Source organism: Manis pentadactyla, chromosome 4 (assembly GCF_030020395.1).
Source record: "Manis pentadactyla isolate mManPen7 chromosome 4, mManPen7.hap1, whole genome shotgun sequence".
Classification (NCBI taxonomy): Eukaryota; Metazoa; Chordata; class Mammalia; order Pholidota; family Manidae; genus Manis; species Manis pentadactyla.
The window spans coordinates 166,382,125-166,397,748 of record NC_080022.1 but is presented as its reverse complement, the minus strand read 5'-3'; the positions used below and the strand labels follow the sequence as shown (position 1 = coordinate 166,397,748).

The 15,624-nt window shown below is 46.5% G+C and overlaps 1 protein-coding gene across 1 annotated transcript; it reads left to right on the top strand.

The window, feature by feature from the left end:
* Window positions 1-1,173: 1,173 nt before the first annotated feature.
* Window positions 1,174-14,672, top strand: UBE2Z (ubiquitin conjugating enzyme E2 Z). The gene is made up of 7 exons (XM_036879559.2): window positions 1,174-1,600; window positions 3,589-3,661; window positions 5,595-5,782; window positions 8,427-8,538; window positions 9,784-9,896; window positions 10,571-10,661; window positions 12,645-14,672. The coding sequence occupies exons 1-7, from the start codon at window positions 1,284-1,286 to the stop codon at window positions 12,813-12,815; spliced, it is 1,065 nt and encodes a 354-aa protein (XP_036735454.1). The 5' UTR covers window positions 1,174-1,283; the 3' UTR covers window positions 12,816-14,672.
* The last annotated feature ends 952 nt before the right edge of the window (window positions 14,673-15,624 follow it).

Sequence of the window (15,624 nt, the reverse complement as noted above, 5' to 3'; positions counted from 1 at the left end):
AAGACAAAGTGCTTGTTAAGCACTCAATAAATGTCAGATTAAAAAAAAAAGTTTTTAACTCTACATTTGGCTATTACCCTTTAAGTCTACAGTCCCTTATTGGTAAATTCACAAAGCTGAGAAAACTGGATTTTTTTAAAAGCAAATTTGGCGGCAAAATACAGTCCTAAGTGAGGCCGTTTGTCCTATTTAGTATGAATATTCATAACGTACCCAAATTAGTATGAATATTCATGTGACTTGCAGACATACCAATGCTTAGTTACAGGGTGCTACCCGAGGCCCAGCTGGGAGTGTTACTCTAAATCCTGAAACATCTGGCCCCAAGCATTGCCGAATTAAGATAATGAGCCTGTATTCTTGCTGGGAGAAAAGGGAAAGCTTTTTTTAAAGAAGACTTGTTTTTTTTTTTTTAGCCCATAGTATAGTTCACCTTATATATCTCAGGAAAGTCCTGAGGAATCCTCCCAGGATTTAAACTCACATCCCCTTGATTCCTGTATATTCAAGGTCTGTGGGACGAAAATAGACTGAGCTTGGATTCAGGACGCCTGATTTTCTTCCTTTTACCAAGCTTCTTAAGGTCTGTTTCATTATCCCTATAGCAACGTCTAGCAACAATGCCTGTCATTTGGTAGGTCCTTCATAAATATATACTGAATAACCTCTAAAACGAGGTAGTTTTTCACTCGCAGTTTCTGATGCCTTCCTTCTTGCTGCAGGCAGGGGGCAATGGCAGCCTGCCCTCCGTGGGTGAGGGTGCAGGGAGGAAGGCTAAATCAAAGAGCCTTTCCGACAGGAAGGGTCCTAGGCGAGTCAACTCATCTATTCAGAGCCTCCCTACAAGGAAGCTAGAACCCCAATCATATCGCATAGGCACATATGAGGGTCGCTCTCGTTAAAGGGGGGCATATGGTCCTCCCGACCCCACCCCCTTTCAACATTTGAAAATAAAATATTCCGTGGTATTGGGCTCTCAATTGCACCTCGGCGTCCTGACATGTCAGAACCTCCCCCAGCGGAGCTGTGGACCAACGCAGGCCCAGAACCCTTGCTCGGCTGGCTGGTTCCAACCCCCTCCTGCTCTGGAGGACCGTGGGGGACGCTCTTGCAGAGCGCCTCTCGCTGGTCGAAACGGAGTAGGCGGAGCCAGCGCTGCTGGACGGTGGAAGCAGAGGGTGGGGACACTCTGGCCCGGCTCTCGGTGGTGCGGGAGCGGGAGGGAGCAGCGGCCGCTCTGGTCGGCGGACGTGCTGCCGAGCAGTCCCGGAAGCGAAGCAGCGATGGCGGAGAGTCCGACTGAAGAGGCGGCGACAGCGACAGCGGGCGCTGGGGCGACGGGCCCTGGGGCGAGCGGCGTCGCCGGTGTTGTTGGCGTTAGCGGCAGCGGATTCGGGCCGCCTTTCCTGCCGGATGTGTGGGCGGCGGCGGCGGCGGCGGGCGGGGCCGGGGGACCGGGGAGCGGCCTGGCTCCGCTGCCCGGGCTCCCGCCCTCGGCCGCTGCCCACGGGGCCGCGCTGCTTAGCCACTGGGACCCCACACTCAGCTCCGACTGGGACGGCGAGCGAACCGCGCCGCAGTGTCTACTCCGGATCAAGCGGTGAGCCGGGGTTTTTCCTGCCCCAGCCCCGAGCTACGGGGCTCGACCTTCCCCAACCCCCTTTCCCTCCACAACCCCCCTCCACCCGCCGCTGCTCCGCGCTTCCCTCCTTCCCTCGCGGCTGCCCAGCCCCGAGACCCACGTCTCTCCAGCCCGGAGCGTTGGGTTGCAAGTCCTCTCTCCCCCCGCCCCCAGCCCCACACACACCAAACCCCTCCTGCTAGCCCAGGTCCGACCCCGCCCCTCACCAACCTCCCGTGAGCCTTCCGTTTCCATTCCAGACGCCCTCCCCCATTACTCCCGCCCGAAATCTGACCCTTTCGCGCTTCAGTAACACCCGCTGCCGCCCTCCGCACCGCCCCTCTCCCCCTTTCCCCACCCCAGCCTTGCTAGATGCTGCCCGGAGGCCCCACCCATCGGCCCCCACCCCCACCCCCGTCGTCTCCTCTCCAGCCCCGTTTGTAACACACACACACACACGCACAGCTTGCTTTGCCCTTTGCGAATCTGGTCTCAGATTCGAAGCCAGCTTTTTTATTCCTCCCTTCTCCTCAAGCCCCCTTCCCAAGCCTAGATCGCTTCCCTCACATTCCCCAGCAGTCTTCCTTTGAACCACTTTTCCCGAACCCCGAAACTGTCCACTCTGACACCTGTTCCAGTAACCAGGCTTCCTCCCTGCAGTCTTATTCTGGCTTGTACTATCCCACTCAAGATTTACTCCCTGTATTTTCTTCTCTGGGTCATCTGGTTTACTTTTCTGAAGCAAAGATGCCCAATTCAAATACAGGAACAAAGGCCCAAGTCCATGCTGTGCTTATTTTTTGGGTGACTGTTCTTAGATCATATCATTTAATAATATTTTTACAAAAATGCTTGTCATAGTATCTGTCTCATAGGAAGAGGGTAATGCTTTAGTTACTTAATAATCCCGAAACCCGTCTGCTGATGACCACTTTCCCGGGAATGCCCCCATCGCAATCATCCTCATCTAGGCAATCTCATCCCCCATGTTCCACGTCCTTTCAGTTGTCTCTACCTACCTTTCAAGGCTGTGATAAAAATTAAACAGCCCATTGTGTGAAAAGTACATGGCCCATTGACTGACATAGGATGCCAACTCCGTCAGGATTACCACCGCTAACTTAAACTCAGACTCCTCTCAACTCTGGTTCTCCTTCAGCCATTTCAGTCTTCCAATCGTAACATACTTTTGAGTTCTGCCAATACTTCTTTCTCTGCTCCGTCACTTTTTTGCACTTTTTAAATATCGCTGTGTGCCCTAGTAAGTTCCTAGGCTTTTCCCACCTAGAATGCCTTCTTTAGACCCTTGGTCACGACTGATGCCTTCTAGTTCATGGGATATGACCTAGAAATCCTCTCATCTTCTTTGGTAGTTGCTACAGGTCATCTTTCAGATGCGAGATTACCAGCGATTTCAGAGTTCCCCGACCCCAACGTGAAGAGCTCTCTACCCAGTTAGTCCCTGGGCATGACCATTACTGCTCCCTGCTAGCTCACTTGGCTTCATCCCCTTGCCAGCAGTGGTCTACTGTGTGGTTTATGGAATTAGTTTTTAGTGGTGTTGATTATGCCTTCCCAGTTACTGAAAAATCTTCACTTAGCATTCAGCAATAATACCTGGGAATCTCAGAGGTGGGAGTGAATGAATTGCCATGTGGGAGGAAGTGAGAGTAAATGGGATGTGGCTTTTCCATGGTGCCATCTGTTGCTATTGGGAATTCCAGTTTTTCTTCCCCTCTCTACTCTCCCCCTAAGGAACAATGCCCCTTTGATAATTCCTCTCTGCTTGCCTGACAAGTACTCAGCTGAGATTTTTTTAGCCAAGACAGTGCAAATATTTGTGGTACCAAGCACCATTTTCTCAAACCCTGGCCTCATTGAGGTGATAACAACTGTCCTGCTCAAGGGATTCCCCTTTTTTCTCCTCTTCCTCACTCCCTCCCCCACCTCCTCTTGATGTTATACAGGGATATCATGTCCATTTATAAGGAGCCTCCTCCAGGAATGTTCGTTGTACCTGATACTGTTGACATGACTAAGGTATGTAACTTGGTGGGGGTTGGGGGAAACTGGGAAATCGGGCCCATACAGTTGGAAAAGCCCAAAAGAGATTATCGAGTTTCACATCTGTGATTTCATAGATGAATAAACCAAGGCCTCAAGACAGTAAGTGGCTTGCCCAAGGTCACACAGTAAGGTGGAGCAAAACCTTGAACAGATCTGTTATTGTGGTACCAATAGGTCCTGGTTGGCTTGGGAAATCCCAGTTTGTACCTATTTCCCCAGCTTAACTATTAATAGGGAACTCTCTCACTTTAAAAAATGGTCCAGTTTGGATAATAAATAATTACGTTCACCCTATTCATTGTACTACCCAACTCTTCCACCATCCTGCCACTCACTCTTGATCATTAAGTATGGTGCTATACATCACATGCAGAGAAGCTGGGGAGGGGGCAGGCTTGAGTGAACAGATTTGTAGTTAAAGGTCTTGCTTAGGCTCCTGTCCTTACTGGTTGCTTTTGAATACCCCGTCCACCCCAAAGACTGTTGCTATCTTGTTTGCCATGTACAGACACAGAGAAAACATTCCCCTGGCACAGATATCTAGACCACTCTCTCATTGATGGTCTATCCTCAGAAGTGACATCACTTAACTGATGTTGGGAAGAAGCAGATTTCCTAAATCTAGTGTCGTTTGAATGGAAAACTCCTTAAAGTTTTTTACTCCAATACATTGCAGTAAAAAGTTCAGATTTTGTAATTTTGTATTGTTGCTCTATTTCGTTTTGAATGGATTTCCCTTTAAATTGATTTTTTCTTTTTATGTGGTTGGAAATGTTTTTCCGGGGACATGTTGTCCTCAGTCAAGTATCAGTGTTAATATGCTTATCCCTGGGGTCCCAGAATTGATGTCATATATACACCATTCGAGCTTGTTATTCCAAATGACTGAGGGCTGAAAGCCAGTCTAGGACGCCACCAAAGCAAGGTGAGGACTATAGACTGAGGCATTGGATTGCAGGTCCTTTTTCCTCTTGCTGTTTAAATTGCGATTTAAGTGCCTAGGAGCCTTTGTAAAGAAGAAATATAACTTGAGTCAGTTCAGGTTTTCCTCCCTTCTGGAAAGGCAATCCTGTTCAATAATCATGGCTGGAGGAAGAGAATTTAGCATTCTGTTTTAAGTGCTGCTGGGGTTTTTTCTAATAATCTACAGTGTTAGGGAAAGTTCTGGGGCTGGTCTAATGGCTCTAAATGAACCTTGAGTTTTCCCCATTTTTCTTTGTATCTTCAACACAGCTGGGTGCCGCCCGAGCCTCATCCTCCACAGTAGGTTTGATCCTCTGGAGGAAGCAGACCCTCCAGGCCTCCATCACAGCCTTCAGCTCTACACTGTTACTGGCTGACACTGGTGCTCTGGCCTCCAGTCCCTCTCCTCTTCCATTTTATCTTACCTCTCTTTTGTGCCGCATAAATGGAGAGTGGAGTTGTGTCCATATGCATGTTTAACCTAGGCATATCCAAACATAGGTCCTCAATAAAAATATGTATTAATTTCTTTAAAGTAAACATTCTAGGGTATTATTTTACAGATGCATAGTATATTTTGCACATTGGCATTCCATCCATTTATTACACATCACACTGATCAGAGAAGTCTGAACAAAACCATGTTTTAAGGGAATTTTAAGGGGCACTCACGGGTGATTTTGATTAGATTGAATTTTCATCTTGGACTCTTAACTTAGGAATGTAACCCCTAAGTGAGATGCCACTCCACTCTAATGGGATTTCTTAAAATTCCAAACGTATTTAGTATGCATAAGTACAGGCTATTCATTCTGCGTGGTGAGGATATGGAATATGGATACCCAGTGAAGGTCCTGTTTCTGGTGTGGGTAGTAAGTGAAAGACAGGAGGGTTTGGGATGGGACATCACCTCACAATTTTGAGATGGGGTTTTATTTTGCAGATTCATGCATTGATCACAGGCCCATTTGACACTCCTTATGAAGGGGGTTTCTTCCTGTTCGTGTTTCGGTGTCCGCCCGACTATCCCATCCACCCACCTCGGGTCAAACTGATGACAACGGGCAATAACACAGTGAGGTTTAACCCCAACTTCTACCGCAATGGGAAAGTCTGCTTGAGTATTCTAGGGTAAGAGACTTCTAAGTGGCCAAGTTTGTTGTTAGCAAATAATTACTCAAGACCAGCCTTTATCAATGAGGATTCACCATCTGAACCATAGAACGTGATTGGAGTGACTGTTTCCTCAGTTCCCAAAAATGGTCCATGACTAGTATCACTCTAGATGCAAAAAGAGAAGTTAATTCATTACATACAATGGATGTCTTAGTGAAGGGGTTCCCTGAGTAGTAGTGGCACCTGGGAAGGGAACTTAAAGCCCTGCAAATCTGGAACCCCACCCTAGAAAATACATCAGAAGCTCTGGGGTGGGGCCCAGCAACCTGTGTGTGATAAGCCCTCCGGGTGATTGCTAGTGCACACTGCACTTTGAGAACCACTCCCTTAGGGCGTCAGGGCTTAAATCTTCTCTCAAACAGGTTGAGAAAGGCTGCAAATCTGTGCCATTCAAGACTGTGGGTGTCTTGTTTGAGTCTCAGTGAGTGGCTTAGGAGGCGGTGGTGGTGATGAGGATGATTATGATATTTTAACAACTGAGTAAAAAATGTCTGAGGTTGGAAATCCTATCAGGTACAAAATAGAAGTTTCAAGTACATTTTGTTTCTGTGTGCTATGGAGATTTTGCTTCATATAGTTCTCACCCATTCCTTCTTAATGGCCTTTGTGGGTTAAAAATTCAGAATGGAAATGTTTTCTTACATGTTCTGGATTGGTCTTTTTAGTGTGGTCTGTATTTCCCTAGGGCAGAGAACAAGTGCAGGTTGAAGTTGAGAAAGTTGCCCAAACTGGTGATACTGTTTATTTTCTTCCTGTCCAACACATTGCAGGGTTTGTGTGGGGAAAAGGCAGCTGACAAAAACTGGAGACATGATTATTACTTTATTTTTATTTTTTAAAAATCTGAGATACAGGAATATATGTTGTGTGATTGTGGCAGTGTGGAAGTCCTTTTTAAAAGAAGGTTGTCCGAAGTTCTTTATCTTATCAGGGTATATAATTGTGCTGGTAAGATAGTGATACACATAACCCCCAGTGGTAAGGAACTGTAGTTGCTGTTGCAGTATGAATTTTGTTTATGAAAGTGTTCTTGTATTAGGTGTTCCTCCATTAGGCCAACATAAAACTATTTGGAACAAACAGCTCATAGTAGAAACAGGAGGTAAGATGGTGAGGTCAAAGTGGCAAGAGTGCTTTGGGTGGAAAAGGAGAAGCTACCCTGAAATTGGAAATTTATCACAAAGAATCAGAGTAGAAAATTCTCATGCATTTTTACTTGACTGTGCAATTTATCAGCCTCATTCCTTTCCTCCCTTCCTGGAAGAAAATACTGAGTTGACTTAGTGACAAAAGAAATTCAGTGAACATTTGCCCTGTTGACTTGAGCCCCTGAATATGTGAAGCCTTACAGAGCTGAAGGTCTAGAGTTTCTGGGGAAGCAGAGCTGAGAAGAGCAGGTTAGGAGGCACTGAAGCTCGAGCTCTGCCGGAGGTACTGTGCTCATCACTCGGGCTTTCCTCGGGTCCAGCAGGGAAGAGGGTATTAGCCAGTCAACTTCAACAGGCCAGTCAGGGCCCAGGTTATGTTCAGCTTCCAGCTAAGTGTCTGGTCTTCAATAAGTGAGCTAACACTAATGTCATTAATGTCTTAACTGCCCTCCTCCTCCCATTAGTCAATCAGGTTTATGAAAGAGAAGAGTGATTTTGGTGTTTGTCTCTTGTTGAAGATGTTTTCCATATACAGCGAACCCTTGAAAAACATGGGTTTGAACTGCATCGGTCCACTTAGACACAGATTCTTTCAGTAAATATATCAGAAAATGTTTTTGAAATTGCAGCAATTTGAAAAAACATCTGCAGCTTACTTTACTGTAAGAATACAGCATATAATACATATAACATGTAAGATAAGTGTTAATTGAGTGTTCATCAGTAAGGCTTCCAGTCAACAGTAGGCTATTTATAGTTAGGTTTTGGGGGAGTCAAAAGTTTCAGGCAGATTTTCAACTGTGTGAGGGGTTAGTGCCCCTAACCCCAGTGTTGTTCAAGGGTCAAGTGTGTTATTGTCAGACTCTCCACAATTTAGAAGTGTACTTTCTTCCCATCATGTCCTTTGGCAGAGTTCTGTAGTCTTCAGAGAATTTGATATTCCTTGGGCACTTGATACAGAACTGGATCCCTGATCATCAGTCTCACCACATGGCCTCTAACCAGATGGCTTCAATCCCTTCTATGCCTCTGTGCTCAACTCCTCCACTAACTCCCATCACCACCCACAAGTAAATAAGTAAGCTCTTTGGGATCTGCAGAGGTTAGCATTTAGACTGCTTTTGGAGCTGTTTTCTTACTTTATTGAAAGAAACCTTCCCTGGCTACTGTTTCTTTCATAGCCAAAGAAAATCCCTTCAAAGTTACCTTCTTTGCTTTACCTTCTTTATTTCTGTCCACTTGATAAGAGGATTAGACAGTTGACTGATTTCTGGTGAAAGAGGGTGAAACAGAGGCTGGGAAATTGCAGAGTATTAATAGTGAAAAAGAAATGTTGAGTCACTAATTATAGTGCTGCGAGGCCCAGGGTACTTGTGCGCTGGTCTTTCTGTGATTCCCTTTTTGTCTCTCTCTGCCTCACTCTCTTCCCTTCCCTCTGATGTGTTTTGCAGTACGTGGACTGGCCCTGCCTGGAGCCCAGCCCAGAGCATCTCTTCTGTGCTCATCTCCATCCAGTCCCTGATGACTGAGAATCCCTATCACAATGAGCCTGGCTTTGAGCAGGTGAGGCCAGGTGGGCCCAGCTCTGGGGCATGATGTACTTGGTTTTGAGAGGGTTGTTTTTTTTTTCCTACCTGGCTTGTCCCCATGTGTTAAATTTCATTGCAGGTGTTTATCCTCCTTCATAATGAGTTTTTTCCCTTCTAAGTTACAGTAACACTGTCGAGTTACTTCCTTTGACTTGGATTAATTTACAATGTGGAAGTCAGTGGAATCATCTTGAAATTAATTCTGAGCCTGCTTTGGGGTCTGTAAATGACATAATAGGATGCATACCCTGTAGGCGTCATACAGCTGTGAAAATCTTGGAATCAGATTGGACCCAGTATCCTTACTTCCCTTACCTGCTATTTTCATATGCTACCTGCTGTTTATCAAAGAAGTAATTGAAAAGCCAGCTTTACCAAGGTGCTATGTCATCAAAAGGAATATAATGCAGTTTAACATTAAAACTGAGCTACGTAATTCAGGCTAATAGTTCAGTGTTTGGTAGTTGTTGAACTACAGCTTTCCTCAAAAAGTTTAAAATACCCCACAGCGCCCCTGTGATTTCACTGTGGTGCATTTCAGGAACCATGGTTAGTAGTGTGACAGTATATATCTCCTTCCTGTTCATTGTTTGTTTTTATCAGAGGCCAGGGCTCTGATTGACTGGGGTTGGTGGTGCGAAGAACAGTGAAGAGCAAAGGAAGAGTGAAAGGATGGGAGCCTGCACTCCTTTCCAGTCATACCCGCGTTCATATGGGCTTTCTAGGTGAAAGTTGGAGTTTTTCTTTAGAAAATTTCAAGTTTTGATAGACTCATAGTAGTTGACTCAAAATGATGATGGAACCCTACAGACATAGAGGAGTTAACCAGGAAGCATCCTGGGACCTATAGGTTTCCCACGGGGACTCCCAACATATATCTGTCTTTTTGTACCACCATTGTTTTTGTACTTGGTTATTTCCTACTCAATCTATATTCGAGAGGCCTGTCACTTCAGGCTTAGGAAACTTTGACACATCTAATTTGCTGTTTACAGGTCAAACAACCTGTAACAGAAAGTAAGTGTGGTGTCCATGGAGGCAGGTGAATGGTCTCCAAAGTTAAAAAGCATAGTTGCTCTTCATGGATTTGCCTTACAATGGAAAGGTAGTTCTTTTGCTTGGGTCACATACCACAAACTAATCCTAAAGTCTCCTCCCATTGGCTCTTCTCCTTGCCTAAACTTTGTGCTTGGATACTATGCTACCTGTCACATTACAGGAGAGACATCCAGGAGACAGCAAAAATTACAATGAATGTATTCGGCATGAAACCATCAGAGTGGCAGTCTGTGACATGATGGAAGGAAAATGCCCCTGCCCTGAACCCCTACGGTATGTGTCAGGAGAGCCCTCTTCGTACTTGGTATTCCTGTTGGAGATTGAGCTGCTGGCTCATACCCTCGAGTACCTTTGGGGCAAACTTTGGTGTTGGGCACCAGAGGGAGATAGAAGAAAAGGAACGATGTGGTTCATGCTTTGAGCAGATGACTGAGGATTACCCAAGGGGAAGTTCAGAGAGCTTCTGTGTTCTTGAAGAGACCCTGGTCTCAGGGAGCCCCCAGTCTGTTGAGGACCTGGGCATATTAAAGACACTTAACTGTTGTATAGCCAAACAAGGTGTAGAGCACTTAATAGGAAAGCCAGGTTTATTTCTAAGTGTTAAAAACTGAGCAAAGTTAATGAAACAAACTTGCTAGGAGAATTTGAGTAAGGTTTGGGATTAGGGATGACCTGTAGAACACAAATGAGATTGAGCAAGTCCTGATTTGAAGTTAGGAATCAAATAATCGGTATTAACAGTTACTCATTTTATAAACCTTAAGGTGTAAGAGAAATCAACCATGGAAAGTCCGCTGCTGCTTTTTCCTTTTTCCATCGGAAGAACTTTGTGGGAAACCAAATCTGGGCTTGGGAACTCGAGCTATTTAATTTGACATTAAGGTTGGATGGTGGAGGTGTGACCCACCTCCCCCCACTGCGCCTAAGCGTCTCTGCTTGCTTTCCAGAGGGGTGATGGAGAAGTCCTTCCTGGAGTATTATGACTTCTATGAGGTGGCCTGCAAAGATCGCCTTCACCTTCAAGGCCAGACTATGCAGGTAATGCAGTCAGAAGCCTAGAAGCAGACCATGTAAAATCCCCAAGGTGACCTCATACCACTCATACAGTTCAGAGGCAAAAGGACCTGCTTCATTCGAATAGCTGAGACCCAAAGCTGAGGAGAGGACTTGCCCAAAGTTATACGGTGCCAGTTCTCAGTGCCTGGCATAAAGTAGGTACCCATGAGTAGGATCTGAATTGTCCTGCTTTTTAGCCTTTTCTTGCCTTCTTGGTCAGTAGTCTTTTCAAACCAAGAACATTCCAGCCCTCTCAAGTTGTAGGGATCATGAGAGTCACCTGTTGGAATTCTAGCCCTTGCTCAGAGGGGTGCTCACAGAGAAAGAAGGCCTGGGAGAATATTGGGTAGGCAGTGTTACATGCTAAAAGATTCCTATCACAGAGATGGTGACCAGGTGTTCCTTCTCTGCCTCTACTGGGGAAATGTGCTTCTGCTCCCAATAAGAATACAGATTTTTGGCTTGACTTAAAAGATTCTTACTAAACCAAATTGTAAGTAGGCTCAAATATAAATAACCAGGTTGGTAGGAGGGTAAGACCTGAAAGACCAATTCTGTGTCTTTGGGATTTTGCTTAGAAATGTGGTGACTTGGGTAAGTGACTAAGACATCTTAAGGTTCCCTCCAGCTCTTCTTGGGCTCTTCCCCCAACTCCCAACCCCACCAGCAGTAGGAGTACCTGTCTTGTCAGATGCTGCCTAGAAAGAGTAGTTTCCCTATCCTTCCTTCGAGGACTTGCACCCACTCGCCACACTTAAACTCAGAGGGCAAGGCTGGTTCAGGGTTAACTTGTTTCCTGACTGCGTTCTGAGAGTATATCAAAGGGGCATGCTGTAATTATCTGTCAGGAATTCTCATTGCTGGTATTCAGCAACATTTCTAATATTCATTCTGTGAAGGAAAAAACTTGTAATGAAGGAGGGAAAAGGAGCAGCATTGTCTGGTGAGGAGAGGAGTGGGTGGAAGTGGAGCCAACGATGAAAGAAAGAAGATTTGGGAAATTGACAGCTCCAGAGATGTGTGGGGTTGAGCCTTTGGGGAACGTAAACCCTTGTAAGTGAAAATTGCAGGCTGTAGTCAAATGACTGACATATGTCCACTGGCCCCTGATCATGAGGCTAATGTGTGGGCAGGAGTGCTGAAGGAGTTGAGGTGGGAGAAGCAGATGGAGGAGGTTGTGGGGGAATCATGTTCCTTTTGTGACTGCCAAGGAAGGAGTTCTCCAACTTGTTTGAACTCTGACCACTCTACTTTGCTCCCATATTCCCTACATAGCATTTTAGATTGCATTTTTTATATCCTCCACACCAACCATAACAGCATTATTTTTGAGACTTTAAGTACAGTTAACCCCTTTCTATGTAATGTTTGGAGATCTTTAATCTAGAATGACAAGGACTGTGATTAAGGCTTGGTGGCCCTGGAGTGATGCTTTAGAAACCTGGTCAGGATTATAGTGACAGGTCCCTGGGGAAGAGTATCAGTGCTTGCTTATCTGGAGACAGACCTCATGAGTTCTCGACCTGCCTATGATCTTAAAAAAGCAAATTACCTTTTTTAGGGAATGAAGGATAATTTTTTCCTTTATGGTTTTTGTGAGGTTAATTAAAAAGAAAACACAGGCATATTAATGATTACAGTCCTGGCCTGGCCTTGAATTTCTCTTCCCTAACTATCTCACCTTTACTGTATCCCCGTTTTGCATATTGGCTTGCTTTTAAGGAATGCAAACGTATTTTAATGTTGGCACAAGCCAAAACTGTTTGGGGCAGTAAACGTGCCATAATATTCCTAAACCAAGACTATGTTGTCTGCTGTTTGGAACTGTCTATCCTATGTCCTCCCTCCTCTGTCCCTATAACTTAGAAGCTGAGCGCATGTTTCACATGGGCCCAAAGCTGCCTTCTCCAGGGTGAGCAACTCAGACTTGCATCTTCCATCCTGCTTGTCTCCTTTCCCCCACAGGACCCTTTTGGAGAGAAACGGGGCCACTTTGACTACCAGTCCCTCTTGATGCGCCTGGGACTGATTCGTCAGAAAGTGCTGGAGAGGCTCCATAATGAGAACACCGAAATGGACTCTGATAGCAGCTCTTCTGGGACAGAGACAGACCTGCACGGGAGCCTGAGGGTTTAGACCCTGCTCCCCTCTCCCCTCCCCCAACTCGAGAGTCCCAGCAAAGTCCCTTCCCCCACCCCAGGGATGGAGAGGCACTGTGTATCTCCCTCCAAACGTGACGTCATCCTGCAAGATGGCAAGATGCAAGCAAGCTCGGTCCTGGGGTGCGGGAGTGGGGAGGCTCTTGCTGTTCTGACCTCCTGGGCTCTCGAGCATCCGGGGCTTGTTCATCCTATATCAGGGGCCAAGGTACCTATCCAGGAGCACCCAGGGCGAGGGCCTCTGGCAAAAACAAAGCAACCAACACACCTCTCCACAGGGCCAGCTCCTTAGGGGTAGGTGGGAGACAGAAATTGCGGTTCTAAGAAGGGGTATGCCCAAGTGATTTATGGGGGAGATCTGGAAGGGGGCTTGGGGTGGGGGACTGTCTGTGACACTTAAGCAGTCTCAGTGGTTGTCTGTCTGTCTTTCTGCAGTCTTGAAGCAGGGCTTCCCAATGCCCTTTTCCTCCCTGCCTCTCTCCTCCTATTACTTCTCATGGGCCAGCATAACTTTGTTTTTTCTAATTTATGGTCACTGTTCTAGACAGACCAAAGAGAAGGAACAGTGGTGGAGTCTAGGCTGCTGAACAGTAAGCTTTACCTAGCACCTGAGCACCTTTTTCCTCTGCCCTCCGTTCCCTTACCCATTTCTAGATTTCAGACAGAAGGTAAATGACTGGGGCGGAATCAATGTCTGGGTAAAGCCTGCACAGGCACTGTAAGAAACAAAATTGTCCCCACTATCACTGATTCAAAAAGTTCCCAACACAGGCAGCTGTCATGTGTATGGGACTTAAGCCACTACATAGCATACATAGTCTCTCACAGATTTCCCAATGAGGGCATTGCTTCTGGGATGAGCTGTAGGGGGAGCCCGATGCCAGTCCGCTGTACTGTTTGGCTGTCCCTGTGTAGTCACCTCAGCTGTAGGTCCCCCTCCTACTTCAGTGCCCAGGGACTGGTGGGGAGCAAGGATAGCCAAAGGCAGAGGGGTTGGGGCTGGGGCTCTGGAGACTCCTCCCCTCCTCTCCCCTCCCCACTCTCTCCCAGCTGCTCTTTGTCACTGACTCTGATGGGTGTTTGCCTGGCTGTGTCGCTTCTCTGTCTGTATTTAGCTGCAGTATCCTTTAGCTGGTTGGCTCAGAAAAACGTGCTTCAGGTGCCCTGTGATACTGGGCATTGAGGGAATCCATCCTTCCCCTTTTTAATGTATTCACCCCATACTTTCCAGATTCTTGGTATGACTCCCAGTGGGGTAGTGGTGACCCACGTGAGGCAGGGCCTCGGTCAGTATCCAGCCACGAGTAAGGGAAAGGATACCTCGTACCTGCCCTGCCAGCTGCTATTGAGGCCTCTGCCCTGTGGGTCATGGGACTTCCCTGGGGGAGTTGGGAAGGGGGTTGGGCACAAAGGAGAATGTCCTACTTGGGAGGGCAGGAAACAAACTGGACAGGAAGTGGACTTGGGGAAATGGAAGTTTACCTTGGATACCTGAAGGCTGGGTCTCTTCACAAGGAGACTCAAAAAGGACCCTGCTTCCAATTACCCCCTTCCATTCCCAGAGCTAGCACCGGGCTTCAAAGAATGCCCTTGGTCTGTTGGTCCAGTGCTGTCTGTCATCCATTTAAGTGTTCCCACTTTCAAGTGACAATCCTCTCCTTGGCCCTGCCATGGGCAGAGCATGTCTGGCATACCAGCCTGACTTTTACGCCCTAATCTTGAGTTGAGGAAATATATGCACAGGAGTCAAAGAAATGTCTTTATATCTGACTGTACATAAATGAAGTTTTTTTTTTTTCTTTTTGGTGCAATAAAGTTTGTTTTGGCAGAAGAAGGAAGCGCCTATGGGTATGGGAGGGTTTGTGTGAAGGAAGAATGGGTTCACCTCAACCACACCTCTCACCTAGGCCTAAAACTAATGGAGACAGTGCCCAGTACATTGGAAGCTGACAATGAGTTAACATGATATGGGTGGAGACAGGACTACTGGTGATGTATTTGCCACCAACTAGAAATAGAAGGGTTCTATTTGAGGCTGGTTCTGGCAGTCAAGGAGAGGAATGCCATCCAGAGAAATCCTTATTCAGGAATTTGGAAATGAGCGTGTCCTGTGAGGACCAGCAGAGGTAGAGGCGGCCTTAAACTGTAACTCCCGTGTGGGAATAGTGTCTTCGTATGGACACTCCAAACTACTGGGTTTTCCATGTTTAGAGTGTTAAATTAGCCCTTAAGAATTCAGCATTCAGATCGTGAATACTCTGGGCTTAACACTGGCCTCCTAACGCATCACTACCTTCCCTACTTGCTGTAGAAGGCTCCTGTTCTCTGGTGCAGAGGCTTTTCCTCTCAACTGACCACGTGCATAGGAAGAAATTATGCACAAACCGTCCTGCTAGCCTTACCTGTGCAAGCCATGGTACAGGAAAGCAAGGACTCTGGTGGTGGTAGATCCAGGCTCTAGCTTTGGTTCTGCTTAACCTGGTGGCCCCTGGTAAATTAGATTCCTCACCTATGAAGTTAAGGCTACCTATTTTGAAAGTTACTGGGAGGATTAAATGAGGTGCGTATAAACGGCACAGGGTAGGTGTTCGGTAATTCCTCCCCCACCACTAAGCCTAGAACCTGGTGATCAGTATTGGAGGGAAGCTGGGAAACAGTACTACATTTATTATTGGTTGATTCCCCCTCAAATTCCACTGTCTTCTTCCCTTTAACCACCATTCAACGTTAACCTGTTGTATTTCCTTCACACTCTTAACCGAGGCTCTCATAACTTGGATCCTCTA

Coding starts and splice junctions, on each gene's coding strand:
- UBE2Z (XM_036879559.2), top strand. CDS start 1,284: ATGGCGGAGAGTCCGACTGAAGAGGCGGCGACAGCGACAGCGGGCGCT. Junction 3,662..5,594: donor ATACTGTTGACATGACTAAG/GTATGTAACTTG, acceptor TTTATTTTGCAG/ATTCATGCATTGATCACAGG. Junction 10,662..12,644: donor TTCAAGGCCAGACTATGCAG/GTAATGCAGTCA, acceptor TTTCCCCCACAG/GACCCTTTTGGAGAGAAACG.